Source organism: Gopherus flavomarginatus, chromosome 4 (genome assembly GCF_025201925.1).
Source record: "Gopherus flavomarginatus isolate rGopFla2 chromosome 4, rGopFla2.mat.asm, whole genome shotgun sequence".
NCBI classification, from domain to species: domain Eukaryota; kingdom Metazoa; phylum Chordata; order Testudines; family Testudinidae; genus Gopherus; species Gopherus flavomarginatus.
In genome coordinates, this window is record NC_066620.1 from 196,294,029 (window position 1) to 196,311,038 (window position 17,010).

The 17,010-nt window shown below is 42.8% G+C and overlaps 2 protein-coding genes across 13 annotated transcripts in view; one reads left to right on the forward strand and one right to left on the reverse strand.

The window, feature by feature from the left end:
- The window catches only part of LOC127049709 (uncharacterized), a 1,018,748-nt gene that overhangs the window by 945,821 nt on the left and 55,917 nt on the right, over nt 1-17,010 (forward strand). The window lies entirely within an intron of this gene.
- Nucleotides 1-17,010, reverse strand: part of PUM2 (pumilio RNA binding family member 2) — a 133,678-nt gene that overhangs the window by 38,884 nt on the left and 77,784 nt on the right. For all 12 annotated transcript variants that reach the window (XM_050950660.1, XM_050950655.1, XM_050950661.1 and 9 more), the window contains one exon: nt 14,139-14,277. In XM_050950660.1, the coding sequence (XP_050806617.1) occupies nt 14,139-14,277 (139 nt within the window). The remainder of the gene's footprint in view (nt 1-14,138; nt 14,278-17,010) is intronic.

Below are 17,010 nucleotides of genomic sequence, written 5' to 3' on the forward strand. Positions count from 1 at the left end.
TTACCAGGGCCGGTTTTCCGATGGATTGTATGACCCGCACTAGCGGTGCCAGGGGTTGAGGCCATGTCGACTCCGTCATGGCGATGAGCTCCCTTGCCGTGGAGAAGGTCTCCGGTGTAGAAGGGAGGCAAGCTCAACCACAGCATGAGCCGGGGAGCTGTCAGGCACCGGACTCAACGGCCCTTGTGGGACCGGAATCGACGGTGCTGCGCTCAGTGGAGCCGCAATTGGCGGTACCACAGTCGACGGTGCCGCGGCAGAGGACGGTGCCGGACAAACCGTCTTCGAAGAGCCCTCTCCTTCTGTGGAGCTGAAGCAGCTGGAGCGCTAGAAGGCTTCCTGGGTCTCGGGGACAGGGAGCAGTGCCGAGCAGATGTCGGTGCCGGTAGAGGTCGGTGCCGGAGCTCCTTCTCAGTACCGGAGCGGTCCAGGGCCGAAGAGGCGCTCCTTACAGAAGCAGTCTGTTGGGCGCTCAGTACCGATGCTGCAGGACTAAGTGCCAACTCCATGAGGAGCTGTTTCAATCGAAAGTCCCTCTCCTTCTTCGTCCTTGGTTTAAATGACTTGCAGATGTGGCACTTATTGGTAAGGTGGGATTCCCCTAGGCACTTGAGGCAGGAGTCGTGGGGATCCCCTATTGGCATCGGCTTTTGGCACGCTGAGCACGGTTTGAATCCCAGTGCGTTGGGCACGGGCCCGTACCACGGTGGAGGAAAGGGGGCTAATCCCCGATCCCCCCTTAAACTATATACACTACCTATAAATACAACAACTAATACTAACTATAACTACAAGAACTCGAACTATACACACAAACAGCAAAGAACTACGAGTAGCTAGGGATGTGGAGATCAGCAAAGCCGCGCTCCACAATTCCAATGACCGTCACGGGCGGTAAGAAGGAACTGAAGGGCCACTGGGTCGGCAGGGGTATATATCTGGTGCCATAACGGCACCACTCCAGGGGGTGACCCAGCCGACCCACCGAGTGTTGCTAGGGTAAAAATCTTCCGACGAACGTGCACGCAGCACGCGCACACCTAATTGGAATCGATATGAGCAAGCACTCGAACAAGTTTTTTTCCTGATAACAGGTCATCTTAATTAATTAGCCTCTTAGAGCTGGTATGGCATCTTTTCTGTTTGTGTGTGTGTAATATATATATGTGTGTGTGTGGTGTGTGTACACACACACTCTTCTTATATTTTCCATTTTATGAATCTGATGAAGTTGGCTGTAAGCCCATGAAAGCTTATGCTCAAATAAATTTGTTAGTCTCTAAGGTGCCACAAGTACTTCTGTTCTTTTTACGGATATAGACTAACACGGCTACTACTCTGAAACCTATCTTATCCACGACCTCTGGCAGTTTGCTCATGAGCGATAATTGGTTAGGGCATTAGTGTCAAGAGACTGTTTCCTGAGCAAGGCCTGGACTAGGGACCTACCTGAGATCCGCTGGCAGTTAGCATCACCCCCTCAATTTTTGTGATGCACAAATGATCTCCACCAATAAAAGTCCTCAGCATTACCACTCAATCTCCTCAAACATAAGGAACAGGGCCCCAGTGACTAAATTGCTAAGAAGATCCTGTTAAGTACATTTAGAACCTTAGAATGAGACACTACGTAAACTGTATTCTCTCCTGCCTTGACATCAAGACCACCCTGCATCAGATTTCATCAGTGAAAAATGAAACCTCACAGAAAGAGGATTCAAACTAACCCTCCCAGGCCCCCTTCCCTCTTCACACAGGACCTTGCAGACTTAGGCCAGAGAGCAGTTGATAAGATTCAACATGGCCTCCCACCTATCACTTCTCTCCCTCCTCCTGTCACAGATCTGTGGTTCCTTGCCTGCTCTCTTCCTCTAACCTCTCTCCTGACCTGTTCCAGTGACCACATGCTCTCTCACATCATGATCTTTGTTGCGCCTACTCATCTTTCTCCTCAACTAGACCCCCTCACTCCCATCACAATGCAAGTATACTGTTGTTTCCTCATTTGTAAAATAAAAGCTGCTTCTCTAACACCATCTTTAATCCTCTGAACAAAGAAGTGTCATCTACAACTGCTGCCTCAAGTTCCTCTGCACCCTCTGATTCCCCTGCAGTCTGGTTTACCCGCTCTCCATTCCACTGGAACTGCTTTCACAAAGGCCAAAGACTTTTTACCTGAAGCTCATGGTTTCTGCTTCATCCTTAGTCTTCATCACTTTCCATTATGCTTTTGAAAGCACTGATCCTACCCTCCCCCTTTCTTGAAATCTGTTCTCTTGTTTTTTGTAACTCCATCTTCCATTTCTCCTCCCATCCAGTAATTTTGTCAGCATTTTTTATGGCATTACTCATCCTTTCCTCTCCCACTCTAATCAGGGAAGCTACAGTGCTCTGCCTAGGTCTACTCCCTCCTCTCTCTACATCATTTCTCTAGTTGATTACATAGCTTCAATTACAATCTTTACACGCACAACAGGAAAAATCTATTGTTCTGTCTCCTTCCATCCAGTCCCATACTACAACCTATCATCTCCTCCTGGATGTCTTACTGTCAATTTAAATTTAACATCATTAAATCTGACTTGTCTTCCCTCCTAAATCTCCACCACTTCTCCTTTCTCAATCACTGTTCATAACATCACCCTGCATTCTCTCATAATCTGGAGGTCATTTTAGATTCCATGCTTTCAACTTTGATCTACGCATCTAGGATATGTCTAAATCTTGTTGCTGCTGCCTTCTCCAAGATCCACCCTTTTGTTTCTGCATTCTAAGCTAAAATGCTCAACCAGGCCCTCCTCATCCCTGTTCTTGATTACTGGAACCTTTTCTTTTTGCTCCTGTCATAAGAATGGCCATACTGGGTCAGACCAATTCCTCTGACAGACACTTCAGACGGTAAGAAAAGAATAGGGCAGTTATCATCCCACTGTCCAGTCCCAGCTTCTGGCAAACAGAGGCTGAGGGACACCCAGAGCATGGGGTTCTATCCCTGACCATCTTGACCTAAGCTATTAATTCACCTATCCCAACTTCCAACTCATTTGTTGTTCTGACCATGTAATCCAACATCCTTTTAACCTGTAAACTAGCTCCTCTTTCCTCACATCAAATTCAACCTTCTTGTCTTTCACTACTCGGTCATTTCTTCGTAATCTACTTGCCTGCCACTTTGCCACTGCTGCAAACCTTCTGCCACAACCATCTTTGTGTTTTCTTCCATGCTGTCTTTTAAGAATGGGCCACTCATCCCACCATAATGTCCTCTTTCAAATTCCTCAAGACCCATTTCTACCATTATACCTATGGAAACTGTCGATGGAAAAACAAATGGCCATTGGAAACTTATGACAGCTATTATCTATATCCTATAACTTAGACAAATGTTTAAAATGGCTGATTAAGTTATGTACATAGGGAGTCAAAGTAATGGCATGTTCTTTATTCTTACTCCCTTCCCTATTTCTTCCAATTGTGTGTTACACCAATTAGTTGCATCTTGTCCCAACTGAAATGCAAGCTCTTCAGAGTAGTGACTCTCATTCTTCTATATGTATATACCTCATATAGCAGATTTTAACTTCAGAGCACTACCATAACATAAACAGTACAACCTCTCTTTGCTGAGTCTGGTTGTAGTGCCATGTATAGTCTATATGCTTACTAGGATTCACACATGCACTTTATCCAGACCTTGTGTACTATTTGAATTTGACTGATGGTCTGAGTCTCTGAGATAAGGTAAAGCATCTAATATTAGATGCAAAAACAGTCTTCCTCCACCCTGGCCATCTGAACACTACCAAGGCTCATGCTGCACCAAGTCACCAGCAGCAGATCTGTACTAAAACAAGGACAGATGAGTCAATGAGGCAGATTTTGATAATTCAGTCAAGACTGGACATGCCATCCATGATCAGACCATGGGCGATGCTAGTTTTACTGACAGATGACATCGCATTAATCATGATGTAATGAAGTTGAAACCACTGTCAGACTTTACCCTGTGAATGCACCACATCCAAGACTGTCCCATTTTTATCCTTTTTAGATTTCCTGATACTGAGTTATATTGTCTACACAATATACAGACTGAGCTAAGGTAATTGTACAGATTGAACCTCAAATTCTCTTTGGCTTTGGTGGTTTCAAACAGAACTAATATTTTCACAAGATTTTTTTTTTTTAAAGTCTAACACAAATAAAAATAGAAAAAAATTACTGAACAACTAAGAAGTAACTTGGTCTTTGAATTGCTTCATTTTGTATTCTGGATGATAGATTTTGTACATTGTGCTCCATGTTGTGAGATTTAGATGTCAAAGATAATTTTTTTTACAAGTGTTCCGTGTGGAAAAAGTTGAAACAATAACAGCGCTGCTAGAAACCACATCACACTTCATAATTAAACTAAACTAATGGAGTTTAACGTGGAAGCTGTTCTGAATATAAAACTGAATAAAACACCTCTCTTTAAAAAAGATTGCATTAAGGTGAAGTTTTTTTATGCATGTGTGTGTTCAAATATTGTCTCTGAAACAGAGTTTCCAACCTTCCAGAACTCTATCAGGAACTAAAAAACCCCTTGTAAAATATCCCTTTTCTCTCCTTTGAAGATCCGTTATAGCTTGAACTAAGTGAGTGTTGCTCAATAAAGCTAGAGCAGATCCAGTTAAAGAGGCCAGGATGTAGTTAGCTGCTGCTACGTTGTATTAAGAACTTATAGGGCCAGTATTGACAAATTAAGCACATGCTAATGTGTGCATCTCATTTATGTGCAAATACCTTGTGCATGCTAACACAAATCAGGTAACTGGTTTTACATGTGATCACATCGCTGCAGATATTAGAGCCTGAATGCACTGAATATATTCACAGATGGATGTGTGGATGTCATTATGCATGAATAACTTTGCAAACCTGGTCCAAGGGGTTTAACATCTTGGGCTAAATTCTATCTGTAGACTGAGAATTTGCTTACCTGATCATTTTCTTTTAGTAGCTTATCTCCTCTTTTATCACTAATGGAGTAATACATTAGTAGAATTTGGAGGCAATCCAATGTTATTGCTGGAGGCTCCAGGACTAAGCCCCACCCTTAAGCTCAGGCCACCAGAATTCTTCCAAAGCTGTAGAAACACTTCAGCAACTGATTACCACCATTAGGACAACTTGCTATATAATTGCCTTAAGGATAATTAAAATGTTTAAATCTCCCTTTAGGGGAAAAAACCACAATTTGTTACAAATTATATTCCATATATTTACCAGATTATCGAGGTGGGATGAATGAGGAGAGAAGAGGCTAACAGAAATAAAATGATCAGATATGAAATTTCTCATTCTGTTGCATGACTTCTCTTCTCAATTCATCATGAATGGGAAGTAGTGAGCTGTGAATCACAAAAGCATGTGAGCACGAGAGAGGTTTTATTATTATAAAGTAGAGTAGGTAGAAAAGTAAGTTATCCACAAGAGCTCTGTAATTTAAGGAATTATGTGGGAGTGAACCCTGTAGCATTTGCCTACCAAAGAATCCATCTGCAGAGCAATGGAAAACTTACTTTGCAAATCTCCCTCAAATACACAGGCACACTGTACCACTAGGAACGTCGTAAAAGGAACCTCAATTCTTATTCTACAAATAGTTTCCCAGATTCTTAGCATGCCAAACAGTGCTGTATTTTAACATCTTGCCTGGAAATAACTTTGAGACTAAGTCACTGGCATTTTGCATGGAATGAGATGAACAGGGTACAGTTGGCGAGTGTACTTCTCATGCTTGAGAGGTATCTTCAGAGGGCTGGGAAAGCCATATTTCCAGTCTGAACTTGTCTAGCTTCAACTTTCAGCCACTGGATTGTGTTATTAAAACCGGAGAATCTCAAGTAGGAGTACAGAGGTTATTCTACCTCTGTATGTGGCATGGTGCAACCATGGCAGGAATACTGTGTCTAGTTCTGGTGTCCACAATTCAAGAAAGATGTTGACAAATGAGAGAAGAGCCGTGAGAATGATTAAAAGGATTAGAAAACCTGCCTTATAAATGACAGACTCAAGGAGCTCAATCTATTTAGTTTAACAAAGAGAAGATTAAGGAGTGACATGATTACAATCTAGAAGTACCTACATGGGGAACAAATATTTAATAACGAGTTCTCAAATCTAGCAGACAAAGGGATAATATGATCCAAGGCTGGAACTTAGACAAATTCATACTGGAAATAAGGCAGAAATTTTTAACGGTGAGAGTGATGAACCACTGGGAACAATTTACCAAGGGTCACTGACAATTTTTAAACCAAGACTGGATGTTATTCTAAAAGATATGAGAAGTTGTATGGCCAGGCAAGGTGATCACAGTGGTCCCTTCTGGCCTTGGAATCTATGAATCTAGTGTAGCTGAGATCACCAGAACTTTGTGATTACATTCCTTTGTAGCACTCAGTGGCCAGGGCCCCATTGTGCTGGGTACAGTGCTAACAAAAAGATAAAGCTCTTTTGGGCAGAAACTGTTTCCCCTTGTACCGGAAACATGATTTGACCAGATCAACAAGTAAAGTTTTCTGCTTGAGTTCTGCCTGGATATCAAAATGTCAATACAGCTAATGGAGAATCCTGGCTTTGAAAAGGTCTGGTCTCGTCTGTAAGAGTAAGGTTCCTTGGCTGTCTATCAAGTCCAAAGTCCCTTCTGAGTCAGTAGAGGACTGGAGGAGGACTTCAACTTTTCCTTTTCTTTCTGTATCTTTTATGTGAATATATTTGAAAGGTAGTAGATTCTTCTCTGTTCAGGACATTATTTCCATTGGCATTAAGAAGTTATGACCTTTAGTCAATCCCTAATTTTGGAAGGGATATAAACATTCTTCCTTCAATCATAAGCCAGCCTCTAAGCGGAGACAATAGAAATGTTCCCTTTAATTACCATAACTGCCCACCAGGCGATTTTCTGCACCTTTTCTGAAGCAATTGGTACTGGCCACTGTCAGACAACATAGTAGATTTGATGGACACTAGTCCCACATGCCACTGATAATGAAAGTTGGTTGTCTATCAATATATTGTTTGTATTTACCTGCCCACGAAAGGACATCCAGATGTGATGGGGAAATGACACCTAATTCTGCATCGTATTAGGTGCATGGGGTTCCTTGTTATCAGAAGGAATTTCTGGAAGCACATTTTGAGAAATCACTTTGGAGATAAAACTCGTGCAACCCTAGCCATTGGTGATACTTGGCTATGGATGACCGCTATAAAAAAAATTGGTACAATGAAGTTTTGGATCTTTGAAAAACTTTACCATAGTGATAAAATTAGGGTCAGAGCCATGCCTATTTTGACCCTGTAGGTGCACAATTCTCTGCACTGGGTTTAAAAAGATCTTGATTTTGAACTTACAGGTATGAATCTTTCCAGCAGCCGGCAAATTATGAATATGTCTGTTTCTCTTGACAGGGCATATTGTTCATGAATGGGTGTGCATTCATCAATTACAATCTGAGCTTTGTGTTGACTTATAGCTAAACTGGGTGTAGGAAATAAATCAAAGATTTGTACAGGAACTGGACACACACAAATACTCCTTTTGTCTTTGTCATGCTGAGGATTGTTGATTTGAAAATAAATGTATCTAAATTTCCTTGGAAGCTGCTGCTCCAGATTCTTCCTTCTACTAGAGAAATAGTGGTCTTCTTGTAAAGCCTTGGCAATGACAATGGCCAATAGATTGCTATGCAGGCTTTGATAGCAAGGATTGAGGTCTCACTGCAAACTCAGCTACTAATTTCTCTGATGCTTTCCCAAATAGTTCCTCACCTATAGGTTCAGATGCACAAAAATATGTTTAAGATGACAGGTATTCATGGATAATTGCTTGCTATTCACGAGTGTAGCATTGCTTCCAAGCTAGTCTTCTGAAAGCAGCACTGACCATGTAGTCACTACACTAAATTAGGAGCCACTTGCTTGTCATTAAGTAGGTTTCTTTACTAAGCACAGGAAATGCTTTTGGTCTGAATGGCTGTGGCTTTGAAATTGACGTGATGTGTCCTCATTCTTATGGTCTGTGGAACCTTTCTGAAGGAATTCTCCATCAGAAGGTGTAACTATGGTGGGCACACTGCTATTCCAACCAATAGTATCTCCTAAAACTAAGGAAATGTCTAAGTTTTTATGTAGTATTTTAGTTTAAATAAGTTTTTATTTGACCGTACGTCTTTAGAGATGTCCTCAGGAATGAATTCTTTGCCAAACCACTGGCATCCTATCTTGGAAGAGTCTGGCCGGGGGAAGCGGCGGCGGAAGCGGGGGGAGAGAGGGCATAGGAAAGAGAGGAGAGGCAGGCAGGAAAGAAGCATGCATGCATGTGTACGTGGAGGGCATTTCCCTAGGCTGTTTATAGGTGAGAAGTAGCATATTTTCATGCTGGCCTGGGGACAACCCAATCGAGGACAAATACCTTGATTGTGGGAGTGGCCTGACAGATGTCACTGGGAGCCTGAAAGGATGCCTGCTTACTCCCCCAGCTGCCTAATGCCCATATTAATATTTTAGTAATTCCTCTAATAACTCCACCAGAGCGGTCCTTTGGGGCCATCTGCCTGTCCCAAGTCAGGATAAACGAGGAGGGTTGGGCGTGGGGCTAGCAACTCCACCCCGTAAAAAGAATCAACCTGCTACAGAAACACCGACAATAGAGACAGAGACTTTTACCCTGGAAAAAGAAGGGTCTTCAATTCTACAGACAAGCAGGGAAAGTCTATAACAGGAATAGAACAACAGATGAACAGATGGGTGGAGCACTTTGAGGAACTCCTGAACAGACCAGCACCACCAAATCCACCAGATATCAACTCAGCTAACGAGGACCTCCCAATTAATTGCGATAAACCAACCAGAGATGCGATCAGAAAAGCCATCACCATGATGAAGAATAGGAAGGCGGCTGGACCTGATGACATCCCAGCAGAGGCCCTGAAAGCAGACCTGGATGCTTCAGTGGAAATGCTGTACCCCCTCTTTGAGAAGATATGGGAAGAAGAAGTGATTCCGGTAGACTGGAAAGAGGGATATCTCATCAAAATCCCCAAGAAAGGAGACTTTAGCAACTGTGCCAATTATAGAGGAATCACACTCCTGTTGGTGCCAGGGAAGGTCTTCAACCGAGTCCTCTTAGAGAGAATGAAGGATGCCGTCGATTCACAGCTACGAGATGAACAGGCAGGTTTCCGGCAGAACAGATCATGCACGGACCAGACAGCAACGCTTTGCATCATAGTCGAGCAGTCTATAGAGTGGAACTCCTCGTTGTACATCAATTTTGTTGACTATGAGAACTCGTTGGATAGTGTGGATCGAGAGACCCTTTGGAAGCTCCTTTGGCACTACGGCATCCCAACAAAGGTGGTCAACCTGATCAAGAACTCATACGACGGTATACGTTGTAGAGTGATCCATGGAGGGCAGCTTACTAACAGCTTCCAGGTGCAAACTGGAGTCAGGCAAGGATGCTTATTGTTACCACTTCTCTTTCTTCTCATCATCGATTGGATTATGAAGACATCCACCTACGAGCGTAGGAACGGAATCCAGTGGATGTTGTGGACTCAGCTTGATGACCTGGACTTTGCTGACGACCTTGCACTCCTTTCGCACAGTAAACAGCAGGTGCAAGAGAAGATCAACGTAGTGGCAGCCACGTCATCACAGGTTGGCCTCAACGTTCACAAGGACAAGACCAAGATCCTTAGGATTAACTCCACTAGCAATGACCCAGTCACACTGAATGGAAGCCCCCTGGAAGAAGTTCAGTCCTTCACCTACCTAGGTAGCATCATCGACCAGCAGGGTGGCACAGACGCAGACATCAAAGTAAGGATTGGTAAGGCAAGAGCAGCCTTCTTACAGCTCAAGAACATCTGGAGCTCTAGAGAGCTGTCTTTGGCAATAAAAATTCAACTGTTCAACTCCAATGTGAAATCAGTCCTACTGTATGGAGCTGAAACCTGGAGGACAACCAAAACAACCATCAGGAAGATCCAGACCTTCATAAATAGCTGCCTCAGAAGGATTCTCCAGATCCGCTGGCCAGACACCATCAGTAACATCCACCTCTTGGAGAGGACCTGTCAACTCCCAGCAGAGGAAGAAATCAGAAGGAGAAGGTGGGGTTGGATAGGACATACACTACGCAAGCAGCCAACTATCCCCACCAGACAGGCACTGCGGTGGAACCCCCAAGGCAAGCAGAAAAGAGGCCGTCCAAGAAACACCTGGCGACGTGACCTTCAGGCTGATAGCAAAAAAATGGGCTATACCTGGAACCAGTTAGAACGAATGGCCCAGGATAGAGGACTCTGGAGATCTGTTGTTGGCTGCCCATACCCCGATTGGGGTGACGGGCATGAGTGAGAGTGAATTCCTCTAATACCATTCAGAACTTCATTCAGTAACTAAGCCCGGGTTTATACTACGGAGGTAGGTCAAATTTAGCCACGTTAGGTCTATTTTATAATGAATGTGTCTACACAACCGACCCACTTCCGTCGAACTAAAGGACTCTTAAAATTGACGTCTGTACTCCTCCCCGCCAATGGGAGTAGCGCTAAAATTGCTTGCTGGGTCGAATTTGGGATACTGCAGTCACCCCTTACTCTCTCAGATACTTTGAAGCATACAGCACACAGCAATAACAATGGGAATACTGGTTGCGCTGAGGTCTAACCTAGTAAGCAAACAGCACCAGTGAGCTTTTAAATGTCCAAAGGCACATTCTATTACCATTCTGCACTTGCTCAGCCTATAGTTGAACTGCTTCCTACTACTGTCCAGGCTGCCTGTGTATGGCTTCATGAGCCATGGGAGCAAAGGGTAGGCTGGGTCTCCAAGGATAACTATTGGCATTTCAACATCCCCCACAGTAATTTTCTGGTCTGGGAAGTAAGTCCCTTCTTGCAGCTGTTCAAAACAGCCCGGAGTTCCTAAAGATGCGAGTGTCATGCACCTTTCCTGGCCATCCCACATTGATGTCGGTGAAACATCCCTTGTAATCCACCAATGCTTGCAGTACCATTGAGAAGTACTCCTTGCAGTTTATGTACTGGTTGGCAAGGTGGTCTGGTGCCAAGATAGGGATATGTGTTCCGTCTATTGCCCCACCACAGTTAGGGAAATCCATTGCAGCAAAGCCATCCACTATGACCTGCACATTTCTCAGAGTCACTACCCTTGATAGCAGAATGTCAGTGATTGCATTGGCTTCTTGAATCACAGCAGTCCCCGCAGTAGATTTGCCCACTCCAAATTGCTACCAGTCAGTTGGGAATCAATCAGGCGTTGCAAGCTTCCACAGGGCTATCGCCACTCGCTTCTCAACTGTCAGGGCAGCTCTCATCTTGGTATTCCTGCTCTTCAAGGTGGGGGAAAGCAACTCAGAATTCCAGGAAAGTGGCCTTATGCATGTGAAAGTTTTGCAGCCACTGGGAATCATCCTAGACCTGCAGCACTATTCAGTCCCACCAGTCTGTGCTTGTTTGCCAGGCCCAGAATCAGCGTTCCACTGTATCAACAGCCCCACTGCCACCATGATGTCCCAATTGCCACAACCTGTGCTTTCAGGAACGTATGTGTCCATGTCCTCCTCACCATCGTCCTTGTGCTGCCATTTCTTCTTGAAGCAGAGAGGCACTCACCAGAAGGCTCATTTAGACCGCAACAGCTTCTAGCAGCTCCATCCTGCTCCTCAGCCCTGTCCCTCCCTCCTTCGCGTTGTGGAAATGGGGTACTCGTGCAGGTGGGACGATACCCTGACATCAGCACCCCTCCTTCCCCCTCGGCTCTGCACAACAAGACAGGTCCCAGGAACAGCTGGACAGGGGCTCCAAGGCAGAGGGAAGGAGCAATGTGTCTGCACAGCAGCAGGGGGAGGGGCACCTGAACATGTCGCCGGATGTACATGGCTCTGCTAATCAAGTGTGCCAAGTGCGCAGCACTTGATTGACTATTGGGCTGCTGCACAGTTTAAAGGGAACATTGCTTCCCAGTGTAGACCAGGTCCCCAAGAGGGAAACTTATTGGACTTATCAACATAGAGGACATCTAGACAGTGGCCCAGCACAGACAGGAATGGTGAAGCCTTGTTTGTGCCCTAAGTGATGTCTGACAGTGGGGGAAGAATCCAGGTTCATGATGGTGTGGCTGCATGGGGAATGTAACCTTCATGTACCTCTGTTCTGGTCACGGAATGCTTGATGTGCAGCTTATGCTTTAATGTGGAGCCAGCCTATAGAGCGAGGAAGAGCGATCCCTTCCTGCCTGAGAGCCATGCCCTGGAAGAGTGAGGGTCTATTGTCTGAAAACCAGAAAGGTGCAATTCCCATTAAACTGGTGGTTGAGGTATGGCTTTACAGGAGTGATGGGCTGCATGCTGCAGCGTAGCTAAGGGGGTGCTAGTTAGCCTTCTCCACAGCACTGTAAATGGAACTCTGTGACAAGAGCTCTAGCAAAGACTTCCTCAGCATGGAAAGGCAAAGGAGAATGGGTTTAAACCCTGATTTTTATCCCACCTAAAATGTGACTTGTTATATTAAGAAGGGGATGATTTTTTGTTTTTTGGAACCCAAAGTCTCTGGAGTTTGCAAGGCTCACAACTGATCAAGCTGTGAGGAGTTCTCTCTGGGAATTCACATGCTCCTGTTTGAACCTCCCACAATCAGGAAGCAGCTTCTGGCAGGGGTCGAAGCCCTACATGCCTGTCCCTCTCAACACTCATATCATGGAAGAGCACAAGGGTCAGTGGCTTGAGGCAGAAAGGCACAAGCTGCCCTTTGTGGCTCCTGAAAAGCTGCTTATAGCACTTCTAACTTGGCTCAATGCTTGCAGGGCATCATTGCTTGCTGTTATGAGGGGCAGCAGGACCCTGAGAGGTGTTCTATTGAAGAACACAAAGGTTAGAGACTCAGTGCTCCAGTGATTCCTCACCTCAGGAGATGGAGAGAGCAGCTAGAAGCTGAAATGAAGTCACCACTACATGAAAATAAACAAATTGAAGTTATGAAGCAATCTGGCCAGGAGCAACTGAAAGGACAACCTGTTCAGCAGCTGGAGTTAAAAATACCTGGTGTCTGAGCTGAAAGGGGGCTTAGTCCTCCAGCAATACTGGACTCCTTCCAAATTCCACAGGTGAGGGGCATCACCCCAATAATGATAAATGAGAGAGAAACCATGCAGTAGAAGTGAACTTGCTACTTCCATCAACTGAGGGTAGATGATAGCACCTTTCTAAAATTAAACTAAGAAGAAAAAAAGGAAAAACCTCAAACATGTTTGTACTGACATGAGGGCAAGAGAATGGTTAAGTTGTTCTGGCTCATGCAGTTGTACCAAAGTTCCCAAACTGTCCAACAGCAGTTTTGATCTTTTACTGCAATGCATTGTGCATTTTATCAAGTACAAATAATGAGAATGCACTAGGATGAACGTTTTCTTTAAATAAAAGCTTTGATGCATATATTATTTCCCCACGGAGAGTTTAAAGCTCTGGAGACTGAAAGAAGTTTAGAATGTGCAGCTTTGTTTTAATTCTCTTGCAAGCCTCACAGGTACCAAAAAATGCAGAAGATCTATTTCAAACCCATTATCCTTTTGAGAGGTAATTAAGCAGTTTCTTTTTTTCTTCTATCATTTTAAATTCTCCATTTCAGTGTTGTTAAGAGTTATGTGGTACAAGTATAAAATTTATTCTACAATAAATAATTCTTTTGGCATTAGCTGTAGTGACAATTCTGAGTTTTGAAGTCGTTAATAACAGAATTCCTTTGGAACTGCATATCTTTGGGGCATTATCCATTTGTAAGAGTTTTTAGATGTACTAAAAACTGAACACATTAACTGGAAAGACAAATATATTTAAAAATTATATAACAGCTAAAAACAAGTTGAAAGAAGACCTCTAGTATTTGAAAAACTGTGTCAAGATTTTATCCAAACTAAACAAGCATAAAGTTGTACAGAGATGAATGTCAAATAGCCTATTACAAATATAACAGGATTTTAATATATAGTTAACTTTATTTCTAATAAAACCAATATTTTAGCTCAAACTGATTTTTAATTTCCTTAATCCATCAATTATATACCTGGCATGCCTGTAGCAAGACCCTGACCAAAAGCCAAAGCTGGATTTGCGGCCGCAGCTGCTGCAAGTGACTCTGCCTGTTGCCCTTGCTGACCCTGATTGGGAGTAAGAGGGCGCTGACTTGCTCCAGCACGCAGAACCTACAAAAGACCAATATGATACTATTTTCTTAAAAGCTGAGTACAAAATCAATTATTTGCTATAAAAGGTCTAGGACAGCTGGTTTGTGTATTTAATGCTTTTTAGCTCTGAATCTAATATTCTGAATACCCCATCTTAATGATTTCAAGCACATAAACATGTAAAAGTGTAACAGGTATAGACTACTTTGCTGAAAGCACTGTAGCACAAGAGACCTAGGTTCAAGGATTGCCTTGGGTCTTTTGCTAGCCAGCACAACAGACATTGAGTATATTTTAGAAATGGTAATGATCCTAGAAAAAAGTAAAATTTTAAAAAGTCCTCCTAAAAGTTGATCTATAAACACGTTTGTGAATCCAATTTATTAGCTGAAGACTGATCCTTACCTGACCGATCCTTACCAAACAAGCACAATATATTAAAAATAAATAAAATTCTTTACCCTCACATTCCGTCAATTGAAAATTTTTATTCCTGAACATTCCATAACTTGAAGGAACTTCTTATGCTTTGAAAATTGTAGTTTGTAAATACTTACCTAACCTATCCCCCCAACCCAACACTCAAAATATATCTCTTATCATTATCCAATCTTCTGGAGGTTGATAAGTGAACTAGATTTTGTTTCAGGTTTTTAACTCTACCCAGTTATGACAAATACGTTTTATATCTTGTCACCTATTTGACAAACAGTCCTTTTTCAACAATCAAATTTGGAAAGAAAAATGCAGTTTAGCTAGTCTTACACCTATGCGGTCCTGCACAAATATCTGGCATGAAAATTATTTATAGGTTAAATCAGTTGTTCCCAAACTTTTTAGTTAGGCAACCCACCAGCTGCATTTTGACTTTTTTGGGGACCCGCCATTTATTTGTTTATATATATAATTTATTTACACACACACAGATACACACATACTGCATGCTAGATGCTGTCAGAGGGCTGTGGAGCACCATTTTAACTGGGGAGGCCCTCTTACCCTCCTAGCCCTTCAACGCCCTAATCCCCCTCTTCTCCACTCCCCTCCCCCACCAGCCCAGTCCCCAAGATCCCTGCTCGACTAATCCCCCCATTACCCGCCAGCCCCTTTGCTCTCACTCTTGAAGCCCTGCCCTGCAGCACCAGCCAGCCCCTCTCCCCCAAGCTGCTGACTGTCCACTTGCTGGCTCTGGCCACTTCCTCCATGCTGCTGCCTGCGACTGTTCCCTGCGCTGCTGCTCCAGATTAGTGGAAGATAGAGTGCAGAGGTAGAGCACTTATGGTAGACATGCCAGAGCAGGGAAGACGGTGTGAGGGGGCTTAAGGCGTCTGAAAATAACTGTTGACCCACCTACACCATTCCTGGGACCCACTTTTCGGGAAACACAGAATTAAATATTCATTCAACAGGTGAGAAAAAAATTCTGCAAGGAAGAGATGTATTCAGCTATCAACACAGTTCATCAGTGACAAGTAACAACTAGCGACTGCTTTAAAAGATCCATTTACATAGGCTTCTAAGGTGAGGGTGCGATTTTGGAATTTAAGAGAATGGAAATTCAATAAAAGAAATTCCTAGTAAATTATATATTGATTAATGATGGCATTGAACGTTTTGTTGTTTTGAGAAAAGGATACTTTTTATTATCAGATATATATCCTACATAAGATTTATTTTTTGTTTTTAGGAAACATTTTTGTAATAGCTTCAAGCATTTCATTACAAATGCCATAACACCATGAATGGGATTTTAAAAAACATTAATAAAAATGGATATTATAAAAACGAAGCCATCTAGAGTTAAAGATGAGTGGAATTAAAGTAGTAAAAATATCATTTCAATAAATAAAATGGTGAGATTAATTTTAGTGATATATTTTAGTACTATAGTTTCTTCTTGATTCGTCAAAGCAAAAATAATCCATGACAGGACACGTCGTCAGAGCATATTATCTTCCTGTTATAGAGCAACACACATGGAAAAACTACTGATTTTTTTTTTAAATTAGAGAGAACTCCCTCCCTCCCCCCCCCAACAATATACTATGTTCCAATAGGGGAAAACTACTAGTGCTACTACAGAACAGTAAGAAAGAGCTTCAAGAGGATGTGGAAGTCTTTATCCTCTTTTTTTTTTCTTGCTGTTGACTGTTAAAATCATTTTAAACTTTATATGAATGTTTGTGAGATTATTCATGCAGCACTAGTTACAAAGGGCTTGTCTACACTTGAAATACTACAGCAACACAGCTATGCCATGGCACCGTAGTGCTTCAGTGCAGATCCTACCTACGCTGCAGGAGGCTTTTTCCTGTCAGGGTAGTAATCCACCTCCCTTACAGACAGTACCTTTGACCTAGTGCTGTCTACACTGGGGTTATGTTGGCTTAGTTATGCCACCCAGGGTGTGGATTTTTCACATCCCTTAGACACATAGTTAGGTCGACCTAACTTTTTTTTAGTGTAGATTAGACCTGAGCATTACAACCCACCTTCAATTAAGTTATAGCAACTCAGACAAAAGAAGCAATTCTTAATATTATTTTTAAATTAGGATTGCCAACAGTAGCCAAATAAGAACATAAATAAAGATTAATTATGCTGCAGGTAAAGCTAAAAAGATTTTGATATAATTGGTAATATTAATGAATTTAAGAAATGAGAACTAGTCAAACACGAACCAAAACTTTTGGTGTACAGACTACTGAAAAGTACAAGAGAAAGTCTGAAGAGTGACATGCAATTTTTGTT